Source organism: Drosophila obscura, unplaced genomic scaffold (assembly GCF_018151105.1).
Source record: "Drosophila obscura isolate BZ-5 IFL unplaced genomic scaffold, ASM1815110v1 contig_37, whole genome shotgun sequence".
Classification (NCBI taxonomy): Eukaryota; Metazoa; Arthropoda; class Insecta; order Diptera; family Drosophilidae; genus Drosophila; species Drosophila obscura.
The window spans coordinates 2,514,921-2,538,396 of record NW_024542825.1 but is presented as its reverse complement, the minus strand read 5'-3'; the positions used below and the strand labels follow the sequence as shown (position 1 = coordinate 2,538,396).

Sequence of the window (23,476 nt, the reverse complement as noted above, 5' to 3'; positions counted from 1 at the left end):
TTTCTCATAAAACAGGTACAATATTTCTGCTGATTTTGTGTACAAATCAAAACTTGTTCAGGTAGCTGAGCTTTTCGGCGCGTCGATGCCTAATCTCTTCGATAAGCAATAGACTGGAACTATAGACTGGAACTATGACTCTCTGATTGGCTCTGCAAGCGAAAACTCGACGCCTATCAATGGCACACGCCTCCACAAATAAGCCGTAGCCTGCCAGTCTCGATTGCCTGTTTTAGTAGTGCCATAAATCCACAGACTATGCGCGGACTTTGTGGATTAGCTGGGACCTGCCCAATCATGGCCATAAATCTCTCGAAACACATGACAAGACCCTAGACTTTAGACGAATGCATTTATTTCACAATGGATCACGTCAATGGATTGTATAGTCATCTTGTTGATAGATTCCAGAAGCGGAATCCATTGGAAGATGCAAGGATTATCCCCTAGAAGAGAGCGTTGTAGGCGGCCTGCTTGGCCTGGATCCAGTCGACGTAGGCAGAGACGCGGGTGTAGACCGATGGCAGCTGGGCCAGTCCGCAGGGAATGTAGCCCCAGGAGACGATGCCGACCAGCTCGGAGGGGCCGTTCTCGTGCTCCACGACGAGGGGGCCGCCCGAGTCGCCGTTGCAGGCGGACACGCTCTGCTGCAGGGACGAGGAGCAGATGTTCGATGGGGCCAGGGGCGCGTTCTCGGGCAGCTCCTCGACGCACTGTGCGTAGTTCACCAGCTCGGTGGTGACGGTCTGCAGGGTCTTGGCGGCGGTCAGGACATACGACTTGGGCTGTCCCCAGCCGTACAGGTGCGACTCTCCCTCATGGACCTCCTCGCGGGTGGGCAGCACGGCGGGCTGCACCCACTCGTTGAACTCGAAGGGCTCGCTCACGTGCAGGATGGCAATGTCGAAGGGTCCCACGCCGCCCGTGTACGACTCGTGGACGCGGCCAAAGTCAATCTGGCGGTGCTGGGTGAGCTCATCGACTTCGGAGCGGGTGTGCAGGCCGCCGATGGCGCTCATGCCCACGGGATTGGAGATGCAGTGGGCGGCAGTGAGGATCCATACCTTGTTGATGATGGTGCCGCCACAGATGTGCGAATGCTTCTCGAATTTGGTGCCCAGCGACACGATATACGGGGCAGAGTGCGGCTCCGCCTCGGTGCCATTGATCACGAAGCCGGTGGCAAAGCCAGGGTATCAAATGGGCGAACTTGTCGCTCAATTTGCCCGCCTGGGCGCTGGCCACCAAAGCCACCAGTAGAGTCAGAGCAATCACCTTCATTCTGTTCGCTGCGAGTAATAATGTCTGCCCAGTGCCGCAGCTGCCTCTTTTATAGTCGCAAAGGCGAGGCGAGGCGCGGCATGATTAGCGATCAGCGAATAGATTTATGAATGGTATATCTGGATTAGACTTCGATTACACGCGGCTATTCCTACGAACTGAATCGATTGGGATCTACGGGCCGCGATAAGCTTACGACGCTGCCCTTGAAACCCAAAGCGAAGGCAGAGAGAGAGAGCGAGCAAGAGGCAGGGCTTTTCCCCCACGACTTTCAGGTGGGCTTTGGCTAGGACACACGTGGAGTAAGGCTTCATTGGAGCACCTGTGGAGGGTGCAGGGCCCACTCTAGAGGTGAGGAGAGGCTTGCCACGTTGGTGGCGCCCACTCTAGAGGTGCGTAATGTGGCAACTGAGGTGTTGACAGCAGCACAAGGTCGCCAGGGGTCTGGCTCGTTGGCTCGCTGGCTCCCATGGCATGAAAGGATGCTAAAAATACGAAGCGAAGCCCAAGCACTGGCCCGGCCCTGCCTTATGGACCACTGGCCAGAGTCCGGTTACGGGCTGCACACAGAGGGCGCAGGACTAAGCCAATTAAAAGCACATTTCACGGCATACAAAGTCCCCCCCCGGATCAAAACCGGACATCAACCGCACTTTTGCGTAAAAACATTTTTAAACAGCAACAAAAAGGGAGAGAGAGAGGAGGGCAAAACAGAAACAGGAAAACGCGCCAGGGGAGGCAGCCATGGCCCGGCCATGTGGCCTTAATGCCACTTTGAGGGCCAGTTGGCAGTCGGCAATTATGGACGCAACGCAACATTGGATGGAGCTGCTGCAGCAGGGCAGATGCTGCTACATGGGATGTGCTGGCTACATGTGGGGGGGATCCATATCCAGCGGAAAAAAAAAGGTAATTGCATGGACAAAACTCCCCGGCAAAGCCATCTTCCAGTTAAGAGCATTTTGCGGCGGCATTAAGAACAATATCCGATGCGTTTCAATAAGCGGAAAAAAGTGTGGCGGAAGGGAAATAACTTTTATGGGTAATTGAGGGACTACTGGACTATTGGGATGGTATTGCCATTTTTGCTTTTATTTTCTATTGGTAAGAAAGAAGAAACCCTATCCAAATAGTCCTCTATATTGGGTAGAACAAGTAAACCTTCAGTTAGCGCTAAGTCATTTGAATTATCACTAAAAAAAAACAAATATTTCGCTGTCATTCAGTTAATATTAATATTAATTAATTAATATACTAATTAATATATTAATATTAAATATTCATCCAACTCTAGAGCTTAAATAGAGCTACAATATCTTCCAGAGGAGGTACTTCAACGTACAATAGTCATGGCGAAATTTCGTCACTCTCTTTCGTATGCCAATCAGCAGGGCTTTTATCTCTTTCTTAGCTGTCGATATCTCTTCGAAATTAAGAGCCAATTTTCTTATCAAACCCGAATCAATTTCGATTAGAGATAGATGGGAAATACTGGCAATACAAAGAGAACAAATGGCAGTAGTTTTGGGTGCCTAAACTCTTTAGGGAACTTCTCTCCCACTTCACAATAATTAATAATAATAATTAACTGCTAAAAGTTCAAGCAATCGACTATAAAAATCTGAGGGTTGTGGGAAATTCTTCTCAGAATTATGGAAAAAGATTACAAATTCCATGCTGCTGTCAGAAATAATTCTCAGAATTACATAGCGCCGGGGTGGAAGTTTTTTGTTTTAAAAAAATGCTGATCGTTCGTAAACGAATACTTATAGGAACTATCGATATTAAATTCTACATTGAATGTAAAAAAGCCTGTAAGATTTTTTATAAGAAAAACACCCGTCAGGTGCCTTCTTTTTCCCTATAATAAATATCATAGAATAGAAGACTAAGGCAGGTACATGGGCAGATACTTATTTCCTTTACTAGTATGAAATCCTCAAATGAAATCTTTGGTAAATGCCTGAACATTTAATTCTGAATGTCCATTGAATATCCTTAAAACAAAATCACTTTAATGGAAACCAAAATGACTGACTGTAAATAAATAAAAGAGCAACAAAGACCCTCCACCACAAACACAATTCACTTCCAGAACTATTTCCCCAGTTCCCCAGAGTACCTGCAATTCGTGTGGGAATTTCTCTCTCTCTCTCTCTCGAAAGCTCTCTGATCCGCGCACTATAAAATCCTCGTCACTCGACCGCAAACCGTTTAGACCTATCGCGGTTGCCATCGTGTAATCGCACCACAAAAACAGTTTCGTAAAATGCTTTCGCTGTTCGTTCTGCTGCCGCTTGTGGCACTCGCTGGCGCCGCCTCATTGCCGCACCGCACCTGCCAGCAGGGGATGCCGCAGTGGAGTCCCCAGTGGAGATCTCGCCACTGATCCTCGATGGCTACGATGTCCAGGGAGTGGACAATGTGCCCTACTTGGTGTCCCTGAGCCTCACGAAGGCCACCTACGCGCATCAGTGCGGGGGAGTGCTCATCGCCAAGTCCTGGATAGTGACGGCCGGCCACTGCGTGGAGGGAGTGCGCACCTTCAATGGGGACGTCCTCGGCACGCCCATCTATGCGGGCGTGAGCAACCGCTCCAACGTGACCGCCGCTCAGGTGCGCCACGTGGACTTTGCCTCCGTTCATCGCTCCTTCAATGGCAACGCCGGCAGCGACAACATTGCCCTGCTGCACGTCTCTGAGCCGTTTGTGTACTCCGCTCGCGTCCAGCAGATTTCGCTGCCCGATCCCGATGAGGATTACGCGGGCAAGCTGGTCACCGCCTATGGCTGGGGTCTCACGGACGTCGAGGCGGATGAGTTCTCCAAGCAGCTGCAGTACGCCTTTGCCCCACTGCTGGAGAACGCGCAGTGTGCATTGCTGCTGCCAGCGGATGCTCCGCTGACGGACAAACAGGTGTGCTCCACGGTGAAGACCTGCTACGGCGACGGTGGCACTCCGCTCGTCTACTGGCCCATCGACGGGCCCGCGGAGCTGGTGGCCCTCGGCTCCTGGAGCTACATGCCCTGCGGCTATGCCAACCGGCCGACGGTTTACACCGCCGTCTCGTCGTATGTGGGCTGGATCTATGCCACCATAGCCGCCTACCATCAACTCAACTGAGCAGCGGCCCCATCGAATAGATCTTTTTGCGTAATACACCAAAGTCTGCGTAAAGACTGTGACTATTTCCGTATCTAATCGGGGAGCGTATACTGTATTTTTATGGGCCCTATAAGTGGCCCGATCTAATAAATACTTACGATTAGCGATCGCAGGCGATCACCGATCAAGCGATTCACGATTCACGATCCGATATGGGTAAGCACAGCTGCTAATCAAGGTCGAGAGAGCAGCAGCAGATACAAGAGGCAAACGGCAGCAGATACAAGAGGCAAGAGGCAGCAGATACACGCGGCATAGGGCAAAGGCAAAGGCAAAGGTCTCCAGCTGCTGCTCTGCTCACTGGGCGCATCAATCTTCTCATTCAGTTCTGAGCTCTGAGCTGGCCTCCAGCAGCGCGACAGAGTTTGACGAGTGAGTGGCTGACTTGGAATGATGGCTGAGTCCCCAAACTCACACATACCACCCACACACCCCAACCCCAACCCATCTGCTGCTGCTGCTGCTCTGCTGAAACTTCAAGAGCAGCCAAAAGTTGGGGCAAAACTTTGGCTCAGGTGCCGATGGATGGGCTACATATTTTATGATATAATTTGCATGTAGTTTTTGCACAGCCAAGCAGCTGCTTATGCCAGCCCCGCATTTTGATAGTTTCCACATTTGCATACTGCTGGGGCACCAACCCCACCCACCTAATGCACTTGGGGCACAGTCAGGGTGGGGGTAGGGCTGCTCTGGCTGCCTGGCTGCCTGGCAACCCTTTTAGGAGCGTCGTCGATTCCTAAGCATGATTGACAATAGAATGTGGAAATGGTGTGTGACAATCGTCACCAGCAGATGTGCCAGCACACATACATATCTGTAGCTGTATGGGTAGCTGTATCTGTATGGGTAGCTGTAGCTGTATCTGTAGCTGTGACACAGCTGTCCTTTGCCTTCGCTCTTCGCTCTGTGTGCGGAGTCCTTTGACAGGCGAAGTGATATCCAACTGTTACACCAATTGAATTATGCATGCAATCTCTTTTATCCTAAACGCGCACACCCAATACAGACACACAGACACACAGATACACACACATACAGATACAGATACAGCCAAAGATTGCTGGCTGCTGCTTTTGCTTTTAATATTTTTAGGCAAAATTGTGTCAAGTGGCAGTCGCCGTCGCCGTCGCACAGCATTTATTGAATTTCCACAGAATCTTGCATATTGAAATCGAATTAACAAAGTTTTTCCACCACTCCCACTCCCCCCCACCCCATCGAGTGCTTTTCCAAGCAGCTTCCCGTAATTAGACAAACAGGGAAAAGGGAAAAGAGGAGAAACGGTGGAGCAGCGCCATGCAGGACAAAACTCCAATGGGGATTCCAATTAGCGATGGACGATGAACCAACAAACCGAACCGAAGCGAAGCGAAGCAAACTCAACCCTTTTTTGCACACCACGAAAATCCCCCGAAAATATGCGACTAATTGAAAATCGCTGCCCATCTACCTCCTGCCACCCCCTGCCACCCCTGCCACCCACTGCCACCCCCTGCCACCCCTGCCACCTCTTGGGCCATTGAATCCGAGTGAATGTTTTCAATTTCAATTATTCCTATAGCTGAGCAACTGGGCAAGTGGGGGGGGGGCAGGGCAAGTGCTTTCCACTTTGGCACCTAGCAGCAGCGCAGGAGAGTTCATTAAACCCCGCCGAAAATACAATTCTCCCGCCAGAGAAAAGGGATAATGAACCCTGCAAATTAAAGAACGAGGAGGGGAGCAGGGAGCAGGGAGGAGGGAGTATTTTCATTTGCTCATCAATTTTTGGCCATAATAACCGAAATATTCGCCCCCTAATCTTAATGGCGGCCAATCCTTGGGGAGGTCAAGGCATGCCACAAAGGAGCCACTTCACCCAGAGATACTTTGCTGGCCTCTGTGCTCCGTGCTCTGTGCTGGAGGTGACTTGCGTGACCAGGCCACCCACTTTGCTGTACAGACATCCATCTAGCCATCCATCCAGCCAGCCATCCATCCATCCAGCCAGCCATCCGTCGCGCTTTTGTTGCAGGTTATTCTATCTGACTTTTTGTGTGTGTGTCTTGCTGCTGTCCCTCCCCCTCCACCAGCACTCACTGTCTGGATAAACATTCATCAAAGCGCCGCACCATTTAACGCGTTCTTCCAGTCGCCTCCAAGAAAATAGAAAGTGCAGCGAAGCAGGCGAAATAAAGGGTAGATTTTGGGGGTGAAAGACATTTGGAGACACTTCAAGATCGATCTTTAATGTGGACTGATAATGTGTGCTTTGGTTCAAGTATCTATAGAAACAGCGCGATCTCATGGGAGATGTAGCTTAAAATTACGAATCGAGCAACGATAAACAGCTCAGCCCCTCTGATACTCTTTGTTGGAGAATTATTTGCAATTTTGGCAGAAAAATAAATCCTATGAGAGCTTTGGAATATATTTATGAATTGTAGACTGCATTCACCAAAGAAAAGTGCAACTGGGGGAAGAGCTTTAAGTCTCATTCTCTGCGTTTAAATTAAACGTTGCCTGATCTCCACACCCACTTGACGTTCTCTTTTGCACTCTGATGCATCAGCCATGTGTTCCATTCTAATTGTCCACCTAAAGGGTATATATACTCTATATATATAGATACATTTTGTAGCTTTGTGGCTCTATTCAAACCTCTCGAATTCTACCTTCTCTCGTCTAGGGTATCCCGCGAAGCGGAAGAGACATATTTTGTGACTCACAGCACAATCTGTGATCTCTGCTTATTTGCATGAATATTTAAAAAATACGAGTAAAATATTTCACTTTTTGGCTCGAAATATTCCACGGCTCTCCGTCCGGGTGGGTTGGTGGGGCACATCTGTTTGGCATTGCCACACAGGAGACAGGAGTGGGGGCAGCCAGCAAAGAATTTTCGCATATTCGCATTCTTTTTCTTTGGTTTTTATGAATGAATGAATGCTTAAATATTTATGGCCAGCCCATGGCGGAGGCCCATTTAATTTGACTTAAATAATAAGCAGATATAAGCAGATGACAGACGATGGACGATGGGGCTGGGGCGGGGGGCTGCACTTGGGGACTGTCCGCCCTGCCCTGCCCTGTACGATTTGCGGGCCATTCGGATGAGAAATTGGCCAGAATAAATTCATTAGCCACAGCCCCCCCCGCTGCAACCGTCCGCGTCCGCAGTTCAATGAACCAAATGGACTCATGCGTGTGTTTGTGTTTGTTTTTTTTGCTTGTTTGTATCTTTATTTTGGACCCGAATCGGGGGTTGATATTTTTGTATGTTTAGTGTGTGTTTTTTGTTAATTATCAATTAATCATCTTTTTGGATTTGCTCTTCCTCATTTCGTTGCAGGACTCGGGCACTGGCCTGCCCGTAACGATGCGCGTGGATGCCAAGGGCTTCTTCCTCTATTGGGTGGATCAGAACAACGAGCTGGACATTCTGGATATAGCCACCATACGGGATGTGCGCACGGGACAGTATGCCAAGAAGCCAAAGGTGCGTATACGTAACGCCTGGGGGACTTCCTTCCTTCCTTTCCTTCCTTTCTTCCTTCATTTCTTCCGTGCTTCCTCACTCGCAAGTACAGGCACACGCACAGGCTGTGGGGGAGAATAAAGAAATATATTTGTCTGGTTTTCACACACACAATAGAAAGTGGCAGCGGAGCGGCAGGAGGATGTAATGGAGGGAGGAGTGTGCACACATTGTGTGTGCCCTGTTACGCTGGCTGCAAGGATGTTCTAACTTTTTCATGATGTGTAGAGACGGGTAATCGACTATGTGGCGAGTCCATGAGTCCTGCGTACCCCATACTCCTGCACGCCGGAGGTGGAACATGATGAGTTCTCCGCAGGGACTTGCCTCAGCCCCCGGTCCACCCCTCTGATGGGATACATCTAATCGTATATTCAATGGTAGCACCAAAACCATATCAGAGGCAACACAAAATGTGGCACACTAGCACTCGCCTTTGGCTGGACATTTTCGGTGCATAAAAACACCTTGAAATTTAATCCTGAATTTTAGAAATTCTCTCTTGTTGCAAGCTCAAAAATTCGAGTACTAAAGAAAATAGTTTCCCCTCCTGTGAGTTTTATGGTGAGTGAAACGCCACATTAAACCACATTTCTTTACCTGCCTGAATGTCGACTTTAAGCACTTAATTTTCACTCTCATTCTCTTGTTAATATTTTGCGCATTTTGGAAATTTTCTAACGCAAATATTTTACTACTTTTTGCGGATATATTTTTAGTCTGATTTAAAAGTTAAATATTTTTACAATTCCAAATTAAAACAAATACTGAAGTTTACAGTTGCCCTCCCATTTCGCAGACCAATTTGAAACATTATTGATGCAGTCAGCTCGGTACTTTTTTATGCGAATTTTAGTGGGAAATAATTAATTTGTTGGACATCAAATTTAAGTAATCTTTTCCGTTTTTGAGTGTGGGTTTCATAACAATTATCTCTTATTATCTGCATTATCTGACGACCAAAATGAAGCTCCATTTAATCTCGTTGATAGCTGAAGTTTTGGCTACTTTCAATTCAATAAATTCAAACATTTTTCCCATCGACTAGGAGAGAGTCACACTAGGAAAGAGTGCCCTAGAGAAATATGTAATAATGTTCGTTTTTAAAAAGGAATTTCAAGAAATTATCAAAGCTTAAATATAACCCCCTTTTCAGTCATCAATTTCTAGCCTCCAGGTTTATTCCACAAATTTAATTGTGTGCCAAGAAAAATATTGAATTTCTAGTCTAAAAATGCAGTGAATAATCTTAAAGGGCATACAACCAGCGTCTTCGCTCATATCGCATCTCTCGCAATCCCCCCGTTAATAGTTTGTATATTTTTGTGGTCTCTGATGCCTTTGCTTGTTTATAGACAAATTTTTCAAAACATTAATTATATTGTTGACGGCGATTTGGCGGCGGCGGCGGCGGCGGCATGGCTTTGGCGTTGAATGCAGCATCTGCATGATGCCCGCTCCCCAAAATCTCAGTGGATTTTAGAGGGCGCTGATGATGGGGCGATGGCGCGTGTATATCTTTTGTAGATTACGAGCTAATAAAATGCCTGGGCCAGCAATTGAAAGCCAATTACGGGCTGAAAGGCGAACAGATTTCCTTGGAGCCAGGGCCCAAGATACACATGCTGCTGCAGAGGGGCGGAAGGGTGAGGCTAAGGTGAGGGTTAGTGCAGGTAATCCTGCTGCTCCTCCCAGTTGGCTGAATCTTTCGCTTAGTTTTTGCGCAGCCATGTCACGTGCGTCCGGATTTCCATTTTCAGGCAGAGCACACGGATGTGTGTGTGTGTGTGTGTGTGTGTGTGTGTGTGTGTGTGTGTCCCGGTTCTGTGCTGCAACAGTTTTTCCGTAGTCCCAGTTTCCCACAGAATTTTTCCAACCCACACCACACCACACTCCACCCACTCTTTCTTTTTTCTATGCACGATTTTTTCCGTTTTACAGAATTTTCTTTTTCATGGCGTGTCGTGGCTCTGGCGCTGTCTCTGTGCGTGTGTGTGTGTGTGTAACCAATACATTTATCATGGCAATGACAAGGCAACATGCTTCCATTTCCATTGAATTTCCCTGCCCGTGTGTGTGTGTGTGTGTGTGGGGAAAAGCGTTTTATGTAAGCAGCAGCAGCAGCAGCAGGAGGCGGAGAAGGAGACGCAGATGCTCCTTGGACCAGAAAAAAGTCATTGGAAATCGTGTCTAAGGTCGCAATTCCATTATTGAATTAGGTTTTCCATAAATGTGGGGCAATTATTCGTTCGCTCAAGGAGCCCTAGAGTGGGTGGGGGGGGTGTAAATAAATCCTTGAGGCACCACCTGGCTTTCCTTCATTTCCTTGGCCGTTTCCCCACTTGAAGTAAGGTGAGGCTTGCCGGCCGCGCATTGTCCGCTGCATAAATCAACGCGGCTGTCACACAGTCCGCACAGAGCCTAGAGCCACGCCCACTGCCCTGATAATAGTTGCAGTTTTGTGGCGTTGTAGCAAGCGACAGAGCATAGCGGAGACCCACCAAGGCCACAGTCAAATGAGTTTTGTTTTTCGTGTTTGTGTTTGTGTTTGCTTGGAGCAAACGGAGAAGCAAAACAGAACCAAAGGAGCGACAGCCAGGGGAGAGAGAGAAATTGTTGCATTAATTAAATGCACAGAGCAGAGCGCGTGGGCGTTGGCCACGCCCAAACGCACACACACACACACACACACACGAGACACCACTGACACATACGCTTGAAAAAACAGCAGACACGACACCAGTGGACGCCAGCAAATATGTGATTAACTCGAAAAAGTTGCAATAAAAGTGAGTGTTGCATGCAGCGAGGCGCAGCAAGAAGGTCCAGGGAACAGCCAACAAGTGTGGCAAGTGGGAGAGAGGGAGAAAGAGAGCGAGAGAGAGTGAGAGCGGGTGCGAAGTGTGGCAGCGGGAGTGAGTGCAAAATGTGCATTAATTAAAAAATGCAAAACGAAAAACGAAAACGAAAAAAAATGAACTGTGAGGTTTATTAAAAAGAGCTTACCCTTCCGCCCTTCCACCCTTCGCCCTTCGCCCAGTGGCGAAAAATGATTGAAGGAAATGAAAAATTGAAATGGAAAACGCTTACGGAAACACTAGAGAGGTGAATAATTATTGGAAGCCAGACAGGGATAGGGAACCCTACCCTATTTGAGGGGAATATTCACAAAAGAAAAGAAAAAACCAGCAAGAAATGTAAGAAAATATCTTGTCGTTAAAATTATTCCAAGGCACTTTAAAGTTAATCAGATCATTACAAAGATCACAATACAGATCAGATCACAGGCTGATTGAAAGCAACGCCAGGAAGATAAGGGTAAAGAGATACAATCCATTGATAGCTGCCTGGTCCGCTGCCTGGCAAACTCTCCTGCCCCGAGAACTGGAGCCATGAAAGGACAGGCATAGCCAGCGTGAATCGCGAGAGTGAAGGGAACGCCAACGCCTTTTGCTTAACATTTCTCTGGCATTTCGAAGGCTTGGCATAGACGCTGCTTCAGCTTCTCCAGACGCCTGTGGATGGACGTGTAGGAAGCGCGATTCTTGTACTTGCAGCGCCTCAGCTGCTGCTGCAGCTGCTGCACCGCATCGACCTTGGCCAGGTGCTCCTGCAGCCGGGGATTGTGGCAGAAGCGATCGCAGCAGACAATCGGATCGCATTTGCGCTGTGGGGCAAGGTACTCGGCGACGCGGCAGTTGACATACTGGCGGTGGCGCATCAGCTGCAGGTATTCCCGCTGCTGGCGCTGCACATCGCGACGCCGCATCTCGCGGATGAGCGGCGTGTCCGGCTCCTTGTCACAGTAGTTGCACAGCTCGCAGGGGCAGTCCTTGACGACGTCCCGGCCGTCGCCCTTGTTGCCGCCGTCGCCATCGCCACCGCGCTTCTTCTTGCCCTTTTTGCCGCCCTTCTTGTCCTTGTCCTTGTCCTTGCCATCGCCCTTATCCTTGCCGTCCGCTCCATCGCCATCCCCATGACCATCTTGGCCGATCGTTCCACGGCCTTCGTGTCCATCCCCGGTCCCCCTGTGCCCGTGACGAGATCCGTGGCTATCGAGCGTCGATCTTTCCCTGGTGGAACGGCGCCCATCCTTCCTCCCTCTGCCGCCTTCGCCGTCGCTGTCATCGTCCCCAAAGTTGCGTCTGTAGTCATGGCCGCCAGTGCCATCGTCATCCAGATGCTTGCCGTCGCCACCCCTGCCGCCCTTGCCCTTGTGCTTGTCCAATCCGTCGTCGCCGTCGCCCTTGCCGCCCTTGCCGCCCTTGCCGCCCTTGCCACCCTTCCCATCCTTGCCGTCCTTGCCGTCCCTGCCGTCCTTGCCGTCCTTGCCGTCCCCTCCCTTGCCGCCCTTGCCATCGCCATCTTTTCCATCCCCTCCCTTGCCGCCCTTGCCATCGCCATCTTTTCCATCCCCTCCCTTGCCATCTCCTCCCTGGCCGTCTTTGCCATCCTTTCTGCCCCCCTTTCCGCCCCTGCCATCGCCACCTTTTCCATCGCCATCTCCGTCACCCTTTCCGTCTCCATCCTTCCCGTCGCCGTACTTCCCATCGCCACGGGTTCTCCTCTTGACCTGCTCCCTTCTGCTCCCCCTATCGCCACCCTCTCCATCTCCATCCTTGCCATCACCATCCTTGCCATCTTTACCGCCGCCGCCGGCGCCGCCATCTCCGTCAGACTTACCCCCGGCACCGCCGTCTGCTCCTTCGGGCACCATTTCGCCGCATCCCTGGGTGGGTGGATCGCCCGGCGCCTTGCAGCACTTCTCGAACTCCTGGCAGATCTGGTTCTGCTCGGGACTCTGCTCGAAGCAGCGCAACATCCGCGCGTACAGCTCGTCATAGTCCTTGGGCTCCTCCTCCGTCGATGGCTGTGCCGCCTCCTGCTCGCGCCTGAAGGCCTCGTCGTACGGCCGCGGATCCTCCTTGTACTTCTTCCACTCGTAGTCCGTGCACAGGTTCTTCGGCTGATCGCAGTCCATGTTGCACATGGGATGCCGCAGCTTCTGCTTGTGCTTCGTGGGCGTCCGCTCCATGCCCAGGGCGCTGGTCAGCGGAATCGGAGGGCCGCGCGTGTCCTCGAATGGCGGGCGCCGGGGATCCGGCGGCGGGCAGTGCAGCCACGTGAACGCATAGCTGGGCGCCAGCTTCCGCTTGACGGTGGGCATCCTGTCCAGCTGCGACCGGAGGCACTGACGGTTCAGCACATAGGCGCCGCTCGGCTGCTTGGTGTCCCTCTGCTGCTTTGGCTGCTTCGGCGGCTTGGGCTTCACGCCGCTGGCCGCCTGCAGGCTCTTTTCCAAGGCCTGATTGAAGAGCACCGCCTCGGGATGCAGAATGCCGCCGCCGAGGCCGTACCAGCCGAGCGTCTCCTTGTTGGGGCTGTTCGTCCACGCGTCCAGCACATTGTCCGTCTGCGTGTCGACGATGCGCGCACAGCCGGTGGCCTCCAGCGACTCCGACATCCATTGCACCGTCTTCTGCTTGTCGCACCGCGAAATGGGCGGCCGGATATTGGGATACACCTCCGCGTGCTGGTATCTCGTCGTCTTGCAGTTCTGCTGTCGCATCCAGTCGTATATGGTGACCTCCTCCAGGGGCATGCAGCCGGCATATATCGGCGGCGGCCCCTCCACCTTTTGGGCCCCGCTCCTATCCTTTGCCATTTTATCTGCCCGAGTGGAATGTGTGGAATGTATCCTGCTTAGAGCCGATTCGGGTCCAAAATAAACAAACTACTTTTTATATCGTTTTATACACGGGAACATAAGAACCAAAAAAAGTTACACTTTCTCTGAAAATTTTGGTGTTGTGGGCTGAGCACACAACTCTGAACTGATTCCCCCCCAACCACACAAAGCGAAATGTCATCGAAATGTCATCCCCGACAGAGTGCAAAGTAAGGGGCACTTTGTATCGGGGCAAAAATAAATAAAATTAAATAAATTGGGATCTGTGCAGAAGAGGGAAAAATAGCAAACCGATGGATCGCGAAATTGGTTGTTCGTTACTCTTCTCGTTTTGTTCTTCGTTCTCTCGTTTTTCATCGATATAAATATACATCGCCCCCAACTATCGAATGTAACTATGTTCAAAATATCGAATCAAGGATCAAATTTAAATTAAAGTTATAAACTTTCAATAGAGGCAACAGTCGCCAGGCACAAGCAGGTTGTTCTCTCATTTCTTCGTTAGACTTCTCTGCGTTTTTTTGTTCTAAGTATAATTTTTGACAATTTTGGATTCCGATAGTTTACCGTTGAAACATTGACAGTCTATCGATGTTACAAGTTCCATCACCAAAACAACAGCTGATTTAAAGGGAAAAACTTTAAAAAATGTATTCCAATTTATTTATAACTATAATTTATAGTTATTATAATTATATAATAATTATATTATATATTATAATTTATAATTATTCATGCATATATTTTGATTAGAAATAACCAATAATTATAATTAGGGAAAAAGTACCAGAGAGTCTTTGGCAGAAAATTTGCTCTAATTAGAAACAGGACAGATATTATTTGTTTTATTTATTTATTTTACTTATTATTTATTTGCCTAAATGTAGGAAAACCACCTCGATAGTTTTTTAAAATACTTTTTAGCCTCGACAAGCTTCGGCTGGGTGTCTACACGATGGTACAATTATTGCTCCTAACAAAACACATAATGCAAAATAATAATAATAATCCGCAGATGCGTATTCCAAACATGATGCATTTCGAGTACACTTGGCACACTCTGCTACGATTTACTATAGATGTTAGACATTATCATGGGACACACTTGCATGCATGCAAGTCTAGATACAGTCACACATGCGCTTGCAGAGGCGACTCTTCAGGTCCTCCAGGTCGAACAGCAGCTGGTTGCCGACGATTTTGTGCTTCTTGCCAAGCAGCTGCTGCAGGTCCTGCATTGCCTTGAGGCACTCGCAGTACTCCCCAAACTGCGGATTGCGACAGAAGGCGTTGTCGCTCACAATCGGATCGCAGCGGTGCTGTGGGGCACGGTACTCGGGCGCGCGGCACTCCATATACTGGCGGTGGCACATCCGCTTGTAGTATTCGCGCAGCTGGCGCAGCTTGTCCTGGCGCTTCAATTTGCGCATCATCGGGGTGTCAGGTTGCTTGTGGCGCCGCAGGAATTCGCACATTTCGCAGGGACACGGCGGGCACTTTTCCTTCTCCGGCTTACCCTCTTCCTGCGGCGGCTCGGGTGGCCCTCCACCCTCATCGCCATCCCCGCCGGGCGGTCCATGATCCTCCATGCCCGGCTGTTGGCTGTCCGGCGGCCCTGGTGGTTCTTCTGCGCCTGGCGCAAGGGGTGGCACCTCTCCTGGGTAGCCAGGATCTTCGAACACGCTGCACAACGGATCGTTGGGGGGACACACTGGCCGCTTTGGGTCACAGTTCGGATCGTTTGGGTCACACACTGGCACACACGTTGGATCGTTGGGGTCACACTCTGGTTTCTTGTGCCCACAATCTGGATCATTTGGATCACACTCTGGCTCCAGCTTTGGCTTTGGCTTGGGGTCCGGCTCCTTCTCCATGGGTCGCTTGGGTAGTTTCTCGATCGGTTCCTTCGGTCGCTTGACGGGTTTTTCCTTCTCCGGTTTCTTGGGCGCATCCGGATCCTCCGGTGGCCTTGTATCTTTTTCCTTCTCCTTTTTCTCGTCTGGTTTTTTCGGCATATCGGATACTGATCCGGTTTCCTCCTCCGGCGCAGGCTCTGGGTCTGCCTCCGTGGGCCGTTTGGGCGGTTTCGTTGGCTTCTCGGGTTCTTCCGAGGGCCTTTCTGGGACGAGCTTTCCCTTTGGGTGCTTCTCCTTCTTGCCCTTCTTTTTTGGGACACACTCTGGATCGTTGGGGTCGCACTCTTCCGCACATTTCGGATCGTTGGGGTCGCACTTGGGTTTCTTTGGCTTCTTGCCACAATTCGGATCGTTGGGGTCACACTTGGGTTTCTTTTTGTTGCAGTTTGGATCGCTTGGGTCACACTTTCCTTTCTTTTGTTTCTCGGGCACACAATTTGGATCGTTCGGGTCGCACTTTCCCTTGTCCCCAAAGCCTACGCCCGGCTTACCGCCTGGACCAGGGCCACCACCGGGCTTTCCTCCCCCATCTCCTGGCTTTCCTCCGCCACCACCGGGCTTTCCTCCCCCATCTCCTGGCTTTCCTCCGCCACCACCGGGCTTTCCTCCCCCATCTCCTGGCTTTCCTCCGCCACCACCGGGCTTTCCTCCCCCATCTCCAGGCTTTCCTCCGCCATCACCAGGCTTTCCTCCCCCATCTCCAGGCTTTCCTCCGCCATCTCCTGGCTTTCCTCCGCCATCTCCTGGCTTTCCTCCGTCTCCTGGCCCTCCTCCGTCCCTTTTTTTGCCGCCATCCCAGGGCGTTCTTCCGGGCTTGTCACCATCTCCGGTTTTTTCTCCATCTTCCGGCTTGCCTGCATCTCCTGGCGGCCTATCACCATATCCGGGCCTGTGGCCACCTTTGGGCTTGTCTCCTGGCCTATATCTATCTCCCGGCTGTGGGGCCCCGCCATCGCCCTGGTCATCAGTGGCACCAGGTGCCCCGGGAGCATCGTCCTCGCGTCTTTTCGGAAGGCAGCACTCGGCGTAGTCCTTGCACAGGGGGTCCTCCAGCGGAAGGGTCTCGAAGCAGGTGACCAGGCGGGAGAACAGCTCGTCGTAGTTCCGCGGCTCGGGCTCCTGCTCCCGTTGGAAGGCCTCGTCGCAGGCTTCGTTTAATTGTTTGTCGTGCTTGTTCTTCTGCCGCTCGTACTCCGTGCACTCACTCTGCGGCTGATTGATCGCCCAGCCGCAGTACGGAAAGTTGCGGCGCCGCGGGGCGCGCTTCTTCCTTTGCGGCGCTTGCTCCTTGGCCACTTCGGGCTGCTGCTGCTGCTGCTCCTGGCTGACGCCAAATGGATCGCCGGGATCCGGCGGCTTGTTGCAGTACACCGTCGTGATGGCGTGGTTAGGCGACAGCTTCCGCTTCACGGTCGGCATCTTCTCAATCTCCGTTCTGATGGCCTCGCGATTGAGCACGAACGGCCGGCAGGCCGCTGCCGATGACGCAGTCTTTGGCGTGCCAACGCTCGGCAGCGTCCTTGGTCCCTGAACTCCCCCCAACTGTTTCCTGCGCCGCTCGCGGCTGTTGGCCATGGCGAGGCTCTTCCTCACCTGCCGATTGAAGAGCGCCGCCTCCGGCTGCGGCTCGCGCGACTCCACGCCGTAGTAGCCCAAAGTGTTCTTGTGGGGGCTCTGGTGCCACATTTTGAGGATATCGTCGTTGCTCATGTCATGGCGCCGTTCGCAGCCATCAGCCTCGATCGAGTCTGCCAGCCAGGCGATGGTCTGGGCCCGGCTGCACCTCGACTTCGGCGGACGGATGCTCGGATACGTTTCGCCCTTTTGGAAATTGGCCGTCTTGCAGTTCTGCCGCCGCATCACCTCGCTGGGCTTGGGCGGTGTCCACGTGTCCAGTTCTTCGAACCCCTGGCTGCCTCTGCTCCTCCGCTCCTGCGCTAGGCGCTTCCATCGCTTGTCAGCGCCACTCATCGCGCTCCTTATATATATATATATTTCACCTACTGACTAATTTTGTATGCTAGAAATTTGATTGGGCAGTATTTTTACCGTTTTAACAATTCGATAAAAGCAAACTAAGTTTCTGCCAACTGATTATTTTTCCACAGGGTAAATTTGTTCACACGATGAAATATGTGAAGGGGGGTGGGGGAGTGCCAATAGTCTGAGCATTTTCCATGCTAATTTTGTTTTTATTGCATAATACCGGGAGTAACAATAATGTTATATATAAGTTATATGTATATATTCAGGGTACCATGGGAATATCGGTTAGAGATACTAAATTATTAGGGGACATTACCCAGTACTTACCCAGTAATCGGTTCATTGAGTTGAAAGTTCTATTACATTTGCGGTTAAAGAATAAAGGAAAAAGAATGAGAGTGAGAGAGTGAGAGTTAGCTGCTCTCAAATGATCCGCTGCATCATTCGAATTTAATGAATCTCTAAAACAAACGCCATGGATTGCGCCACAGAAGACTTGCAGTTACTTTCGTTTGTCGGAGCTCCCGCCTGCAGACTACAAAGATAAGCCACCAGAAAAAACAAGTCGCGCGGTGCTTCAATGCAAACGAGAGAGAGTAAGTTCTAGCTTACAAGCTAAAGCTTACAAAAGCTTGATGGTGGATCGTGAGAGCGCTAACAGAGCTGGACTGTTTTGGACTGTTAGCGGAGAGCGGCTACAGGCTGTTACGCTGCTGCTCTGTTAGCGCTGCCTGTCCTGTTAGCGCTGCCTGCCCTGTTAGCGCTGCCTGCCCTGGAACAACTATAATTAATTCCCTTATTTTGCAAAAAAAAACAATGCCAACAAATTGGTTTATTTAAACATTCCGTTATTGCTATAGTTTCTGCCCTAAATATCTATTTTGCTGCTGTATTTCCCCGTAACAGAGAGAGTGGGAGAGAGCGATGTATCCGCATTTTATTAGCACCTTTTAAAATCAATAACTCTCTTCGCCAATGTTGGGATTTGGGAGGCTGTCTAAAATTAACACAGACATGGCCTTCCCTGGCTACCTGGCTACCTGGCTACACTGCCCCCCCCCCTAGCTTTCCCCCCTGCCGCTGTTTGGGTTACATAATGAGCGTTCTTAAAATTCAAATTTCGAGCAGAGCCAAAAGGATTATCAGGGCCAGCAGCAGCCAGAGAGGAGCAGGCAGCGAGGAGAGCGAGAGCGAGGGCGGCGCGTGAATGTCGAGGGCAAAGCGTGAGAAGCAATTAAGATAATCACCGTAGAGTCATTTCCGCTTTACGCTTTCCACGGCACGACAGCGAACTCGTGCCAGGAGCAGGCAGAGCAGACCGTTCCCCGGGCTCCTGGCCCCTGGCCCGTGCCCAGTGCCCGTCGCCGCCATTTACATTATTCACAGCGACAAATTTGCCGGAATTAGTTTTTAGTTAAAAGCAAATCATGACGCGCCCAGATAAACGTTGCCAGCTCTGCCCCTCGCTCCACACCCTCACGGAACTCCTTTCGTGCAGGTGTGCCTGGCTGGCATCGCATCCTGCTAGCCTGGCCTTCCCCGTTTATCAGCACTAAACAGAATGGCGCTTTAATGGCCCCCCAAATGCCCGTTGAGTGAGGAGCAAGGAAGCCTTTCAATTAGTCGACTCGGTTGCTCCCTCCTCCTCCATACTACTCATCAGCCATCTGGCAGTGCGAGCCGTAAGCTGAGATGCAGCACAGAGAACTAGGGGGGAGCTGGTCAGGCAAAGCTCGATTATTGGCTCGATTTGCATGGCCATGTGGCACGGGGCATGGGGCATGGGGCACCTGTGCTGTGATTCGCTCCGAGTCTAAGTCATTTAATTGCACAACTGAGTGCGAGTGCTCTGTGGGGCATTGTGGGTGTGCTGGCCGAGTCCCTGTGTCCCAGCTGGCAGATACGTGATTTATGGGCGCTTTTCTGTGCGCAGATACGAGAATTTATGCGCCACAAAATGTGCCATTTGCCACAGCTTCTCCTTGCGGGGGGGGGACTGGGACTGGGACTGTGACTTTTGCTATTCTCGACTCGCTTTCCCTTTTGGCCTGGCAGTTTGTCAAATGTCCAGCAAACGGAAGCGTTGCAGGAAGCGCAGAGCAAACACAGACCCTCATAATGCTGGATGTTCAAGACATGGCGCTGCATGCCACAAAGCTAATGCCGAATTCATGGCAAGTGCCCCGCACTTCCCTCACACACATACATATGTGTCATGCATTCTAAGGGACATTGCTAATCCCCGACTCTCGGAATTACTCTAGCTGTATTGTTGTCTGTTTGTTTGTTGTTGTTGTTGTTTTTTTTTTTTGTGTGGCTAAATTTGCATTTAACCCAGTTCGAAGGAGCGGCTGCCCCTTCGGCTCGTAAATCCATTTGTTCCGTTTAATTGAAATATGGGGCCAGCTCGCCCTCTCCCTCCCCCCCCCAGAAGTAACTACTGCTATTTGCGGGACTGTTTGCTCAGTTTACGAGTCCGTTCGAAATGAATTTTGTTGCACTCGCAGGATTAGCGCACAAAGGGATATGACTTCCATTTACGACTGCGTCTTGCCCATAAAACTTCATTTGTCGCGTGCTGCTGCCTCGCTTCTCCCAGCTCCCTCTTCTCCCTCGCCCCTTTTTTTTTGTGCGTAATTAATAATGCTCATCCTCTCTTTTTTCTTTCGTTTTTGTTTGCTTGTCTTTTGCAGGAGGGCAAACTGCGGCAGATTGTGACCATGGGACCGCAGGACACCACGCTCGAGGAGAAGACGGTGACCGTGTGCCATGGCTCCGATTTTGTCAATATGACGTTCGTCAACTTTTGCTGCAACCGGCGGGACATTGCACAGGTAAGATCCGGCTGGCTGGCTGGCTGCCAGGCACTCAGCCCAACGTACAACGAGGTGCGTGTCTGTGTCTGTGTCTGCCTCATTATTGGCCACTTGACAGACGCCGCTGACAGCTTGATGGCTCCTCTGTGTCTGTGTGTGTGTGTGTGTGTGTGTGTCTGTGTGTGTGTGGTGACAACTGAGACAGAATATCGAAAGGGAAAGTCATTTGTGTGGCGGGAATTGGGTTAATGATTTGCCACCCCCTTCCCCCCTGTGCCCATTGTTTGTGGCTATTTCGAGTGACTTTTCCTTTTTTTTTTTATTGATTGCCGTGCCCTGTCCTGTCCTGCCCTGTCCTGTGCTTGACCTTGCCACAAAATCAATGTTCCATATATACTTTTATCAGCGGTCAATGGTCAGCTGAACGCTGGCATTGACTGCCGCCCCACACCACCAAAAAAAAAAAAACATGGTGAGGCGTGCTATTGTTGGGGTTATTATTTTTGGCACGCGTCGCGCTCATTCTCGAAATAAACAAAACAAAAAAAAAACAAAAACAGAAAATCAGAAAAACGAAAAACTGTATGCCAAAATTTTCATAAACTTTTCAAAAGGAATTCTGTTTTGGCGGTGCCTGCAAAAATAATCGAACAGCAAATAAATAAACATTTTCGCTACTCGTGGCTCGTGCTGCTCATAAATATGGATGGCTGGCTGGATATTCCATTCCATTCACATAAATTGGAAGCCGAGACGAAACGCGACGCGACGCGACGACGATAGTTGTGGCAGGGGAGGGGCTTGGTGTCCGTGTCTGTGGATGTCCATCCAATCGTGGCATATATCACGCATACGCCCCAAGGCGGCGTTATACATATATATGGAAATTCCTTTTGCATGAGCCAAAACATTATAGTTTTTGGGTTTAATCAATGTCCAGGGGTGCGTCCGATGTTGTCATAATATTTTCTTAAATATAAATGCCCCCCCAAAGACACTGATTCCTTGCGGCTGCCTTGCCTTACCATTGAAGTTACATTCGCGTTGCCTAATGCCAGTTGGAGTTATCTTTAAATAGACTTAGCTCCGCGCTAGATTAGATTTTCTATCTTTAATATAATTCTGCATTTTGCAACATTGATTTGCACACAGCACAAAGCAGTGGAGGTAGAATGAATAGTTTCCCAACTAATATTACAGCACAGCATTTAATGGCGAGGTCTCTCAACTGGCAGCGCTGCCCTCTGCAGTGCAACGCAATCAAATGTTGCCCCACGTTTATTGCACTTACAGTGCCAGCAAATGATATCCGTATGCAAATATTACGCATACGCAGTGCATGACAATGCCTTTCGAGAGCTTTTGCCATGACCGAAAGTCATATGATGACATTTCCTAAGCATTCCTCGGGCATTACACTATCTTTCCATGTGATTTCAGCCAACATTTCTGCCTTTTCCAATGTAATATACTTTCCCCAAGCAAATATTACGCATACGCAGTGGCTGACAGCATATTTGAGCAGTATTTGTCTCTGCAAATTCACAAATAAATGTCAAAGTCAGGCACTGCCTCAGTCAGCTGCCTACCTGCCTTTGAGCAAACATCCAGCATCCAGCGTCGCAGCATTTCGGAAAAGGGTTCTGCGGCACTCTCACTCCATTTGCTTGCCACTCCCAACAACCGCTGGGACCGCTACCTTTGACCTAACCCTTCAGCTGCCACTCCAATTTAATCTGTCCTCTGGCTGCCACTCCACATTGATTGAATGACGCTGTGACGCTGCTCTGACTGACTCCCATTTGGCATTCTCTTTTTCAACCATTCTTCTTTTTCTCTTTCTCCCTCTCTTTTTCTCTCTCCCACAGCTCTGGTGTGACGGACTCATCAAGCTGGCCTACAGCCTGGCGCAGCTGAACGGCTCGGCGATTATGTTCCTGCAGAAGGCCCACACCCGTCTGTGTCTGCAGGTGGACAAGAGTGGCCGCATACCAGTGAAAAAGTAATTGACCATTGTCCACGCCCAACCCCGGTACCAGGGACCCAAGGCCTGTGCCTGTGTGGCTCCAATCCAAGTTTTGGGTCCCTGGCTCCCGGGGTCTGGCCTTTTGTTCACTGTGCGTTGAAGCACTTGACAAATATTTGTTATAGGAGCCAGCGCCCATCGACTTGAAAATTGAAATTTACGCCAATTTCTATTTTGCAATTTTCCCTTTTTTTTTTCTTTCTCGCCGTCTCCTTCTGCCCTGCCCTGCCCTGCCCTGCGCCGTGTGGAACGTGGCTCATGCATCACCGACTACTATCCACCCATCCACCAACGTGTCCATTGGCTGCCATTGTCTGCTGCTGCTTTTGGCTGTTGCTGCTTTTGGCTGTTGCTGCTGCTGCTGCTGCTGCTGCTTTTCTGTGGTCGTGACCACTTTAGCATCATTAAACTTTTTGCCCAGAACAAGGAGGATCGCAAACGTGTCGAGAAAGCGCTGGACGTGACCGGGCTGCCGTCGGGCAAGGGCGACAGCATATCGGTGTCCAAATTTCAATTTGAGGACTTTTACAATCTCTACAAATATCTGACGCAGCGCTCCGAAGTTGAGGTGCTCTTTGACAGCATGTAAGTAGAGTCCTGGAGTCCTCGAGACCTGGCGTCCTCGAGTGCCCATAGCTCTGCCCTTGCCATGTATTAAATTATTTCATTTGTTGCCTTTTGCAGTGTGGGCGTCTCAAAGCGCAAATGCATGTCCATACCGCAGCTGGTGGAGTTTCTGAACAAAACGCAACGCGATCCGCGCCTCAACGAGATACTCTATCCGTATGCGAATCCAGCGCGAGCCAAGGAGCTCATCCAGCAGTACGAGCCGAATAAATTCAATGCCCAGAAGGGCCAACTCAGCTTGGATGGCTTTTTGAGGTGAGTGTCGTAGCATCGTGTCGTGTGTCGTGTGTCGTGGGTGTGGGTGTCGCTTACTTGTTGCACAGTCAAGTGGCTAAACAGTCGCAGCTTCTGGGCGTGACAGCTTATCAGGCAGCGACGCAAGCGGCTGCACGAGTCACTTGAAGGTCCACTCAGCAGCAGCAGCAGCAGCAGCAGCATCCCCCCCTTCACATG

The 23,476-nt window shown here is 50.4% G+C and overlaps 5 protein-coding genes across 11 annotated transcripts in view; 2 read left to right on the top strand and 3 right to left on the bottom strand.

The window, feature by feature from the left end:
* LOC111075015 (1-phosphatidylinositol 4,5-bisphosphate phosphodiesterase classes I and II) overlaps positions 1 to 23,476 on the top strand; it is a 50,823-nt gene that overhangs the window by 17,419 nt on the left and 9,928 nt on the right. For all 7 annotated transcript variants that reach the window (XM_022368068.2, XM_022368063.2, XM_022368066.2 and 4 more), the window contains exons 3-7: positions 7,778 to 7,924; positions 20,248 to 20,388; positions 22,239 to 22,372; positions 22,796 to 22,981; positions 23,081 to 23,278. In XM_022368068.2, coding sequence (XP_022223760.2) covers positions 7,778 to 7,924; positions 20,248 to 20,388; positions 22,239 to 22,372; positions 22,796 to 22,981; positions 23,081 to 23,278 — 806 coding nt within the window. The remainder of the gene's footprint in view (positions 1 to 7,777; positions 7,925 to 20,247; positions 20,389 to 22,238; positions 22,373 to 22,795; positions 22,982 to 23,080; positions 23,279 to 23,476) is intronic.
* LOC111075017 (lectizyme) lies at positions 339 to 1,296 on the bottom strand. The gene is given in 2 exon segments (XM_022368070.2): positions 339 to 1,193; positions 1,195 to 1,296. Coding segments are annotated over 2 exon segments (834 nt in total). The 5' UTR covers positions 1,282 to 1,296; the 3' UTR covers positions 339 to 446.
* On the top strand, positions 3,536 to 4,556 carry LOC111075019 (trypsin-2). The gene is given in 2 exon segments (XM_022368072.2): positions 3,536 to 3,611; positions 3,614 to 4,556. Coding segments are annotated over 2 exon segments (852 nt in total). The 5' UTR covers positions 3,536 to 3,550; the 3' UTR covers positions 4,405 to 4,556.
* LOC111075020 (golgin subfamily A member 6-like protein 2) lies at positions 11,170 to 13,817 on the bottom strand. The gene has a single exon (XM_022368074.2). The coding sequence runs from the start codon at positions 13,626 to 13,628 to the stop codon at positions 11,418 to 11,420; it is 2,211 nt and encodes a 736-aa protein (XP_022223766.2). The 5' UTR covers positions 13,629 to 13,817; the 3' UTR covers positions 11,170 to 11,417.
* LOC111075016 (collagen alpha-1(XVI) chain-like) lies at positions 14,500 to 17,636 on the bottom strand. The gene is made up of 2 exons (XM_041594857.1): positions 15,994 to 17,636; positions 14,500 to 15,933 (listed from the first exon to the last, which is right to left on the bottom strand). Exons 1-2 carry the CDS (start codon positions 17,537 to 17,539, stop codon positions 14,774 to 14,776), a joined length of 2,706 nt encoding a protein of 901 aa, XP_041450791.1. The 5' UTR covers positions 17,540 to 17,636; the 3' UTR covers positions 14,500 to 14,773.

What these genes read in the sequence shown, in the direction of transcription:
- LOC111075020 (XM_022368074.2), bottom strand. Translation starts at nt 13,628, where the DNA reads ATGGCAAAGGATAGGAGCGGGGCCCAAAAGGTGGAGGGGCCGCCGCCG.
- LOC111075016 (XM_041594857.1), bottom strand. Translation starts at nt 17,539, where the DNA reads ATGAGTGGCGCTGACAAGCGATGGAAGCGCCTAGCGCAGGAGCGGAGG. An exon ending in CGATCCAAATTGTGTGCCCG is followed by an intron (nt 15,934 to 15,993) that starts AGAAACAAAAGA and finishes AAAAGAAACCCA; the next exon opens with AGTGTGACCCCAACGATCCG.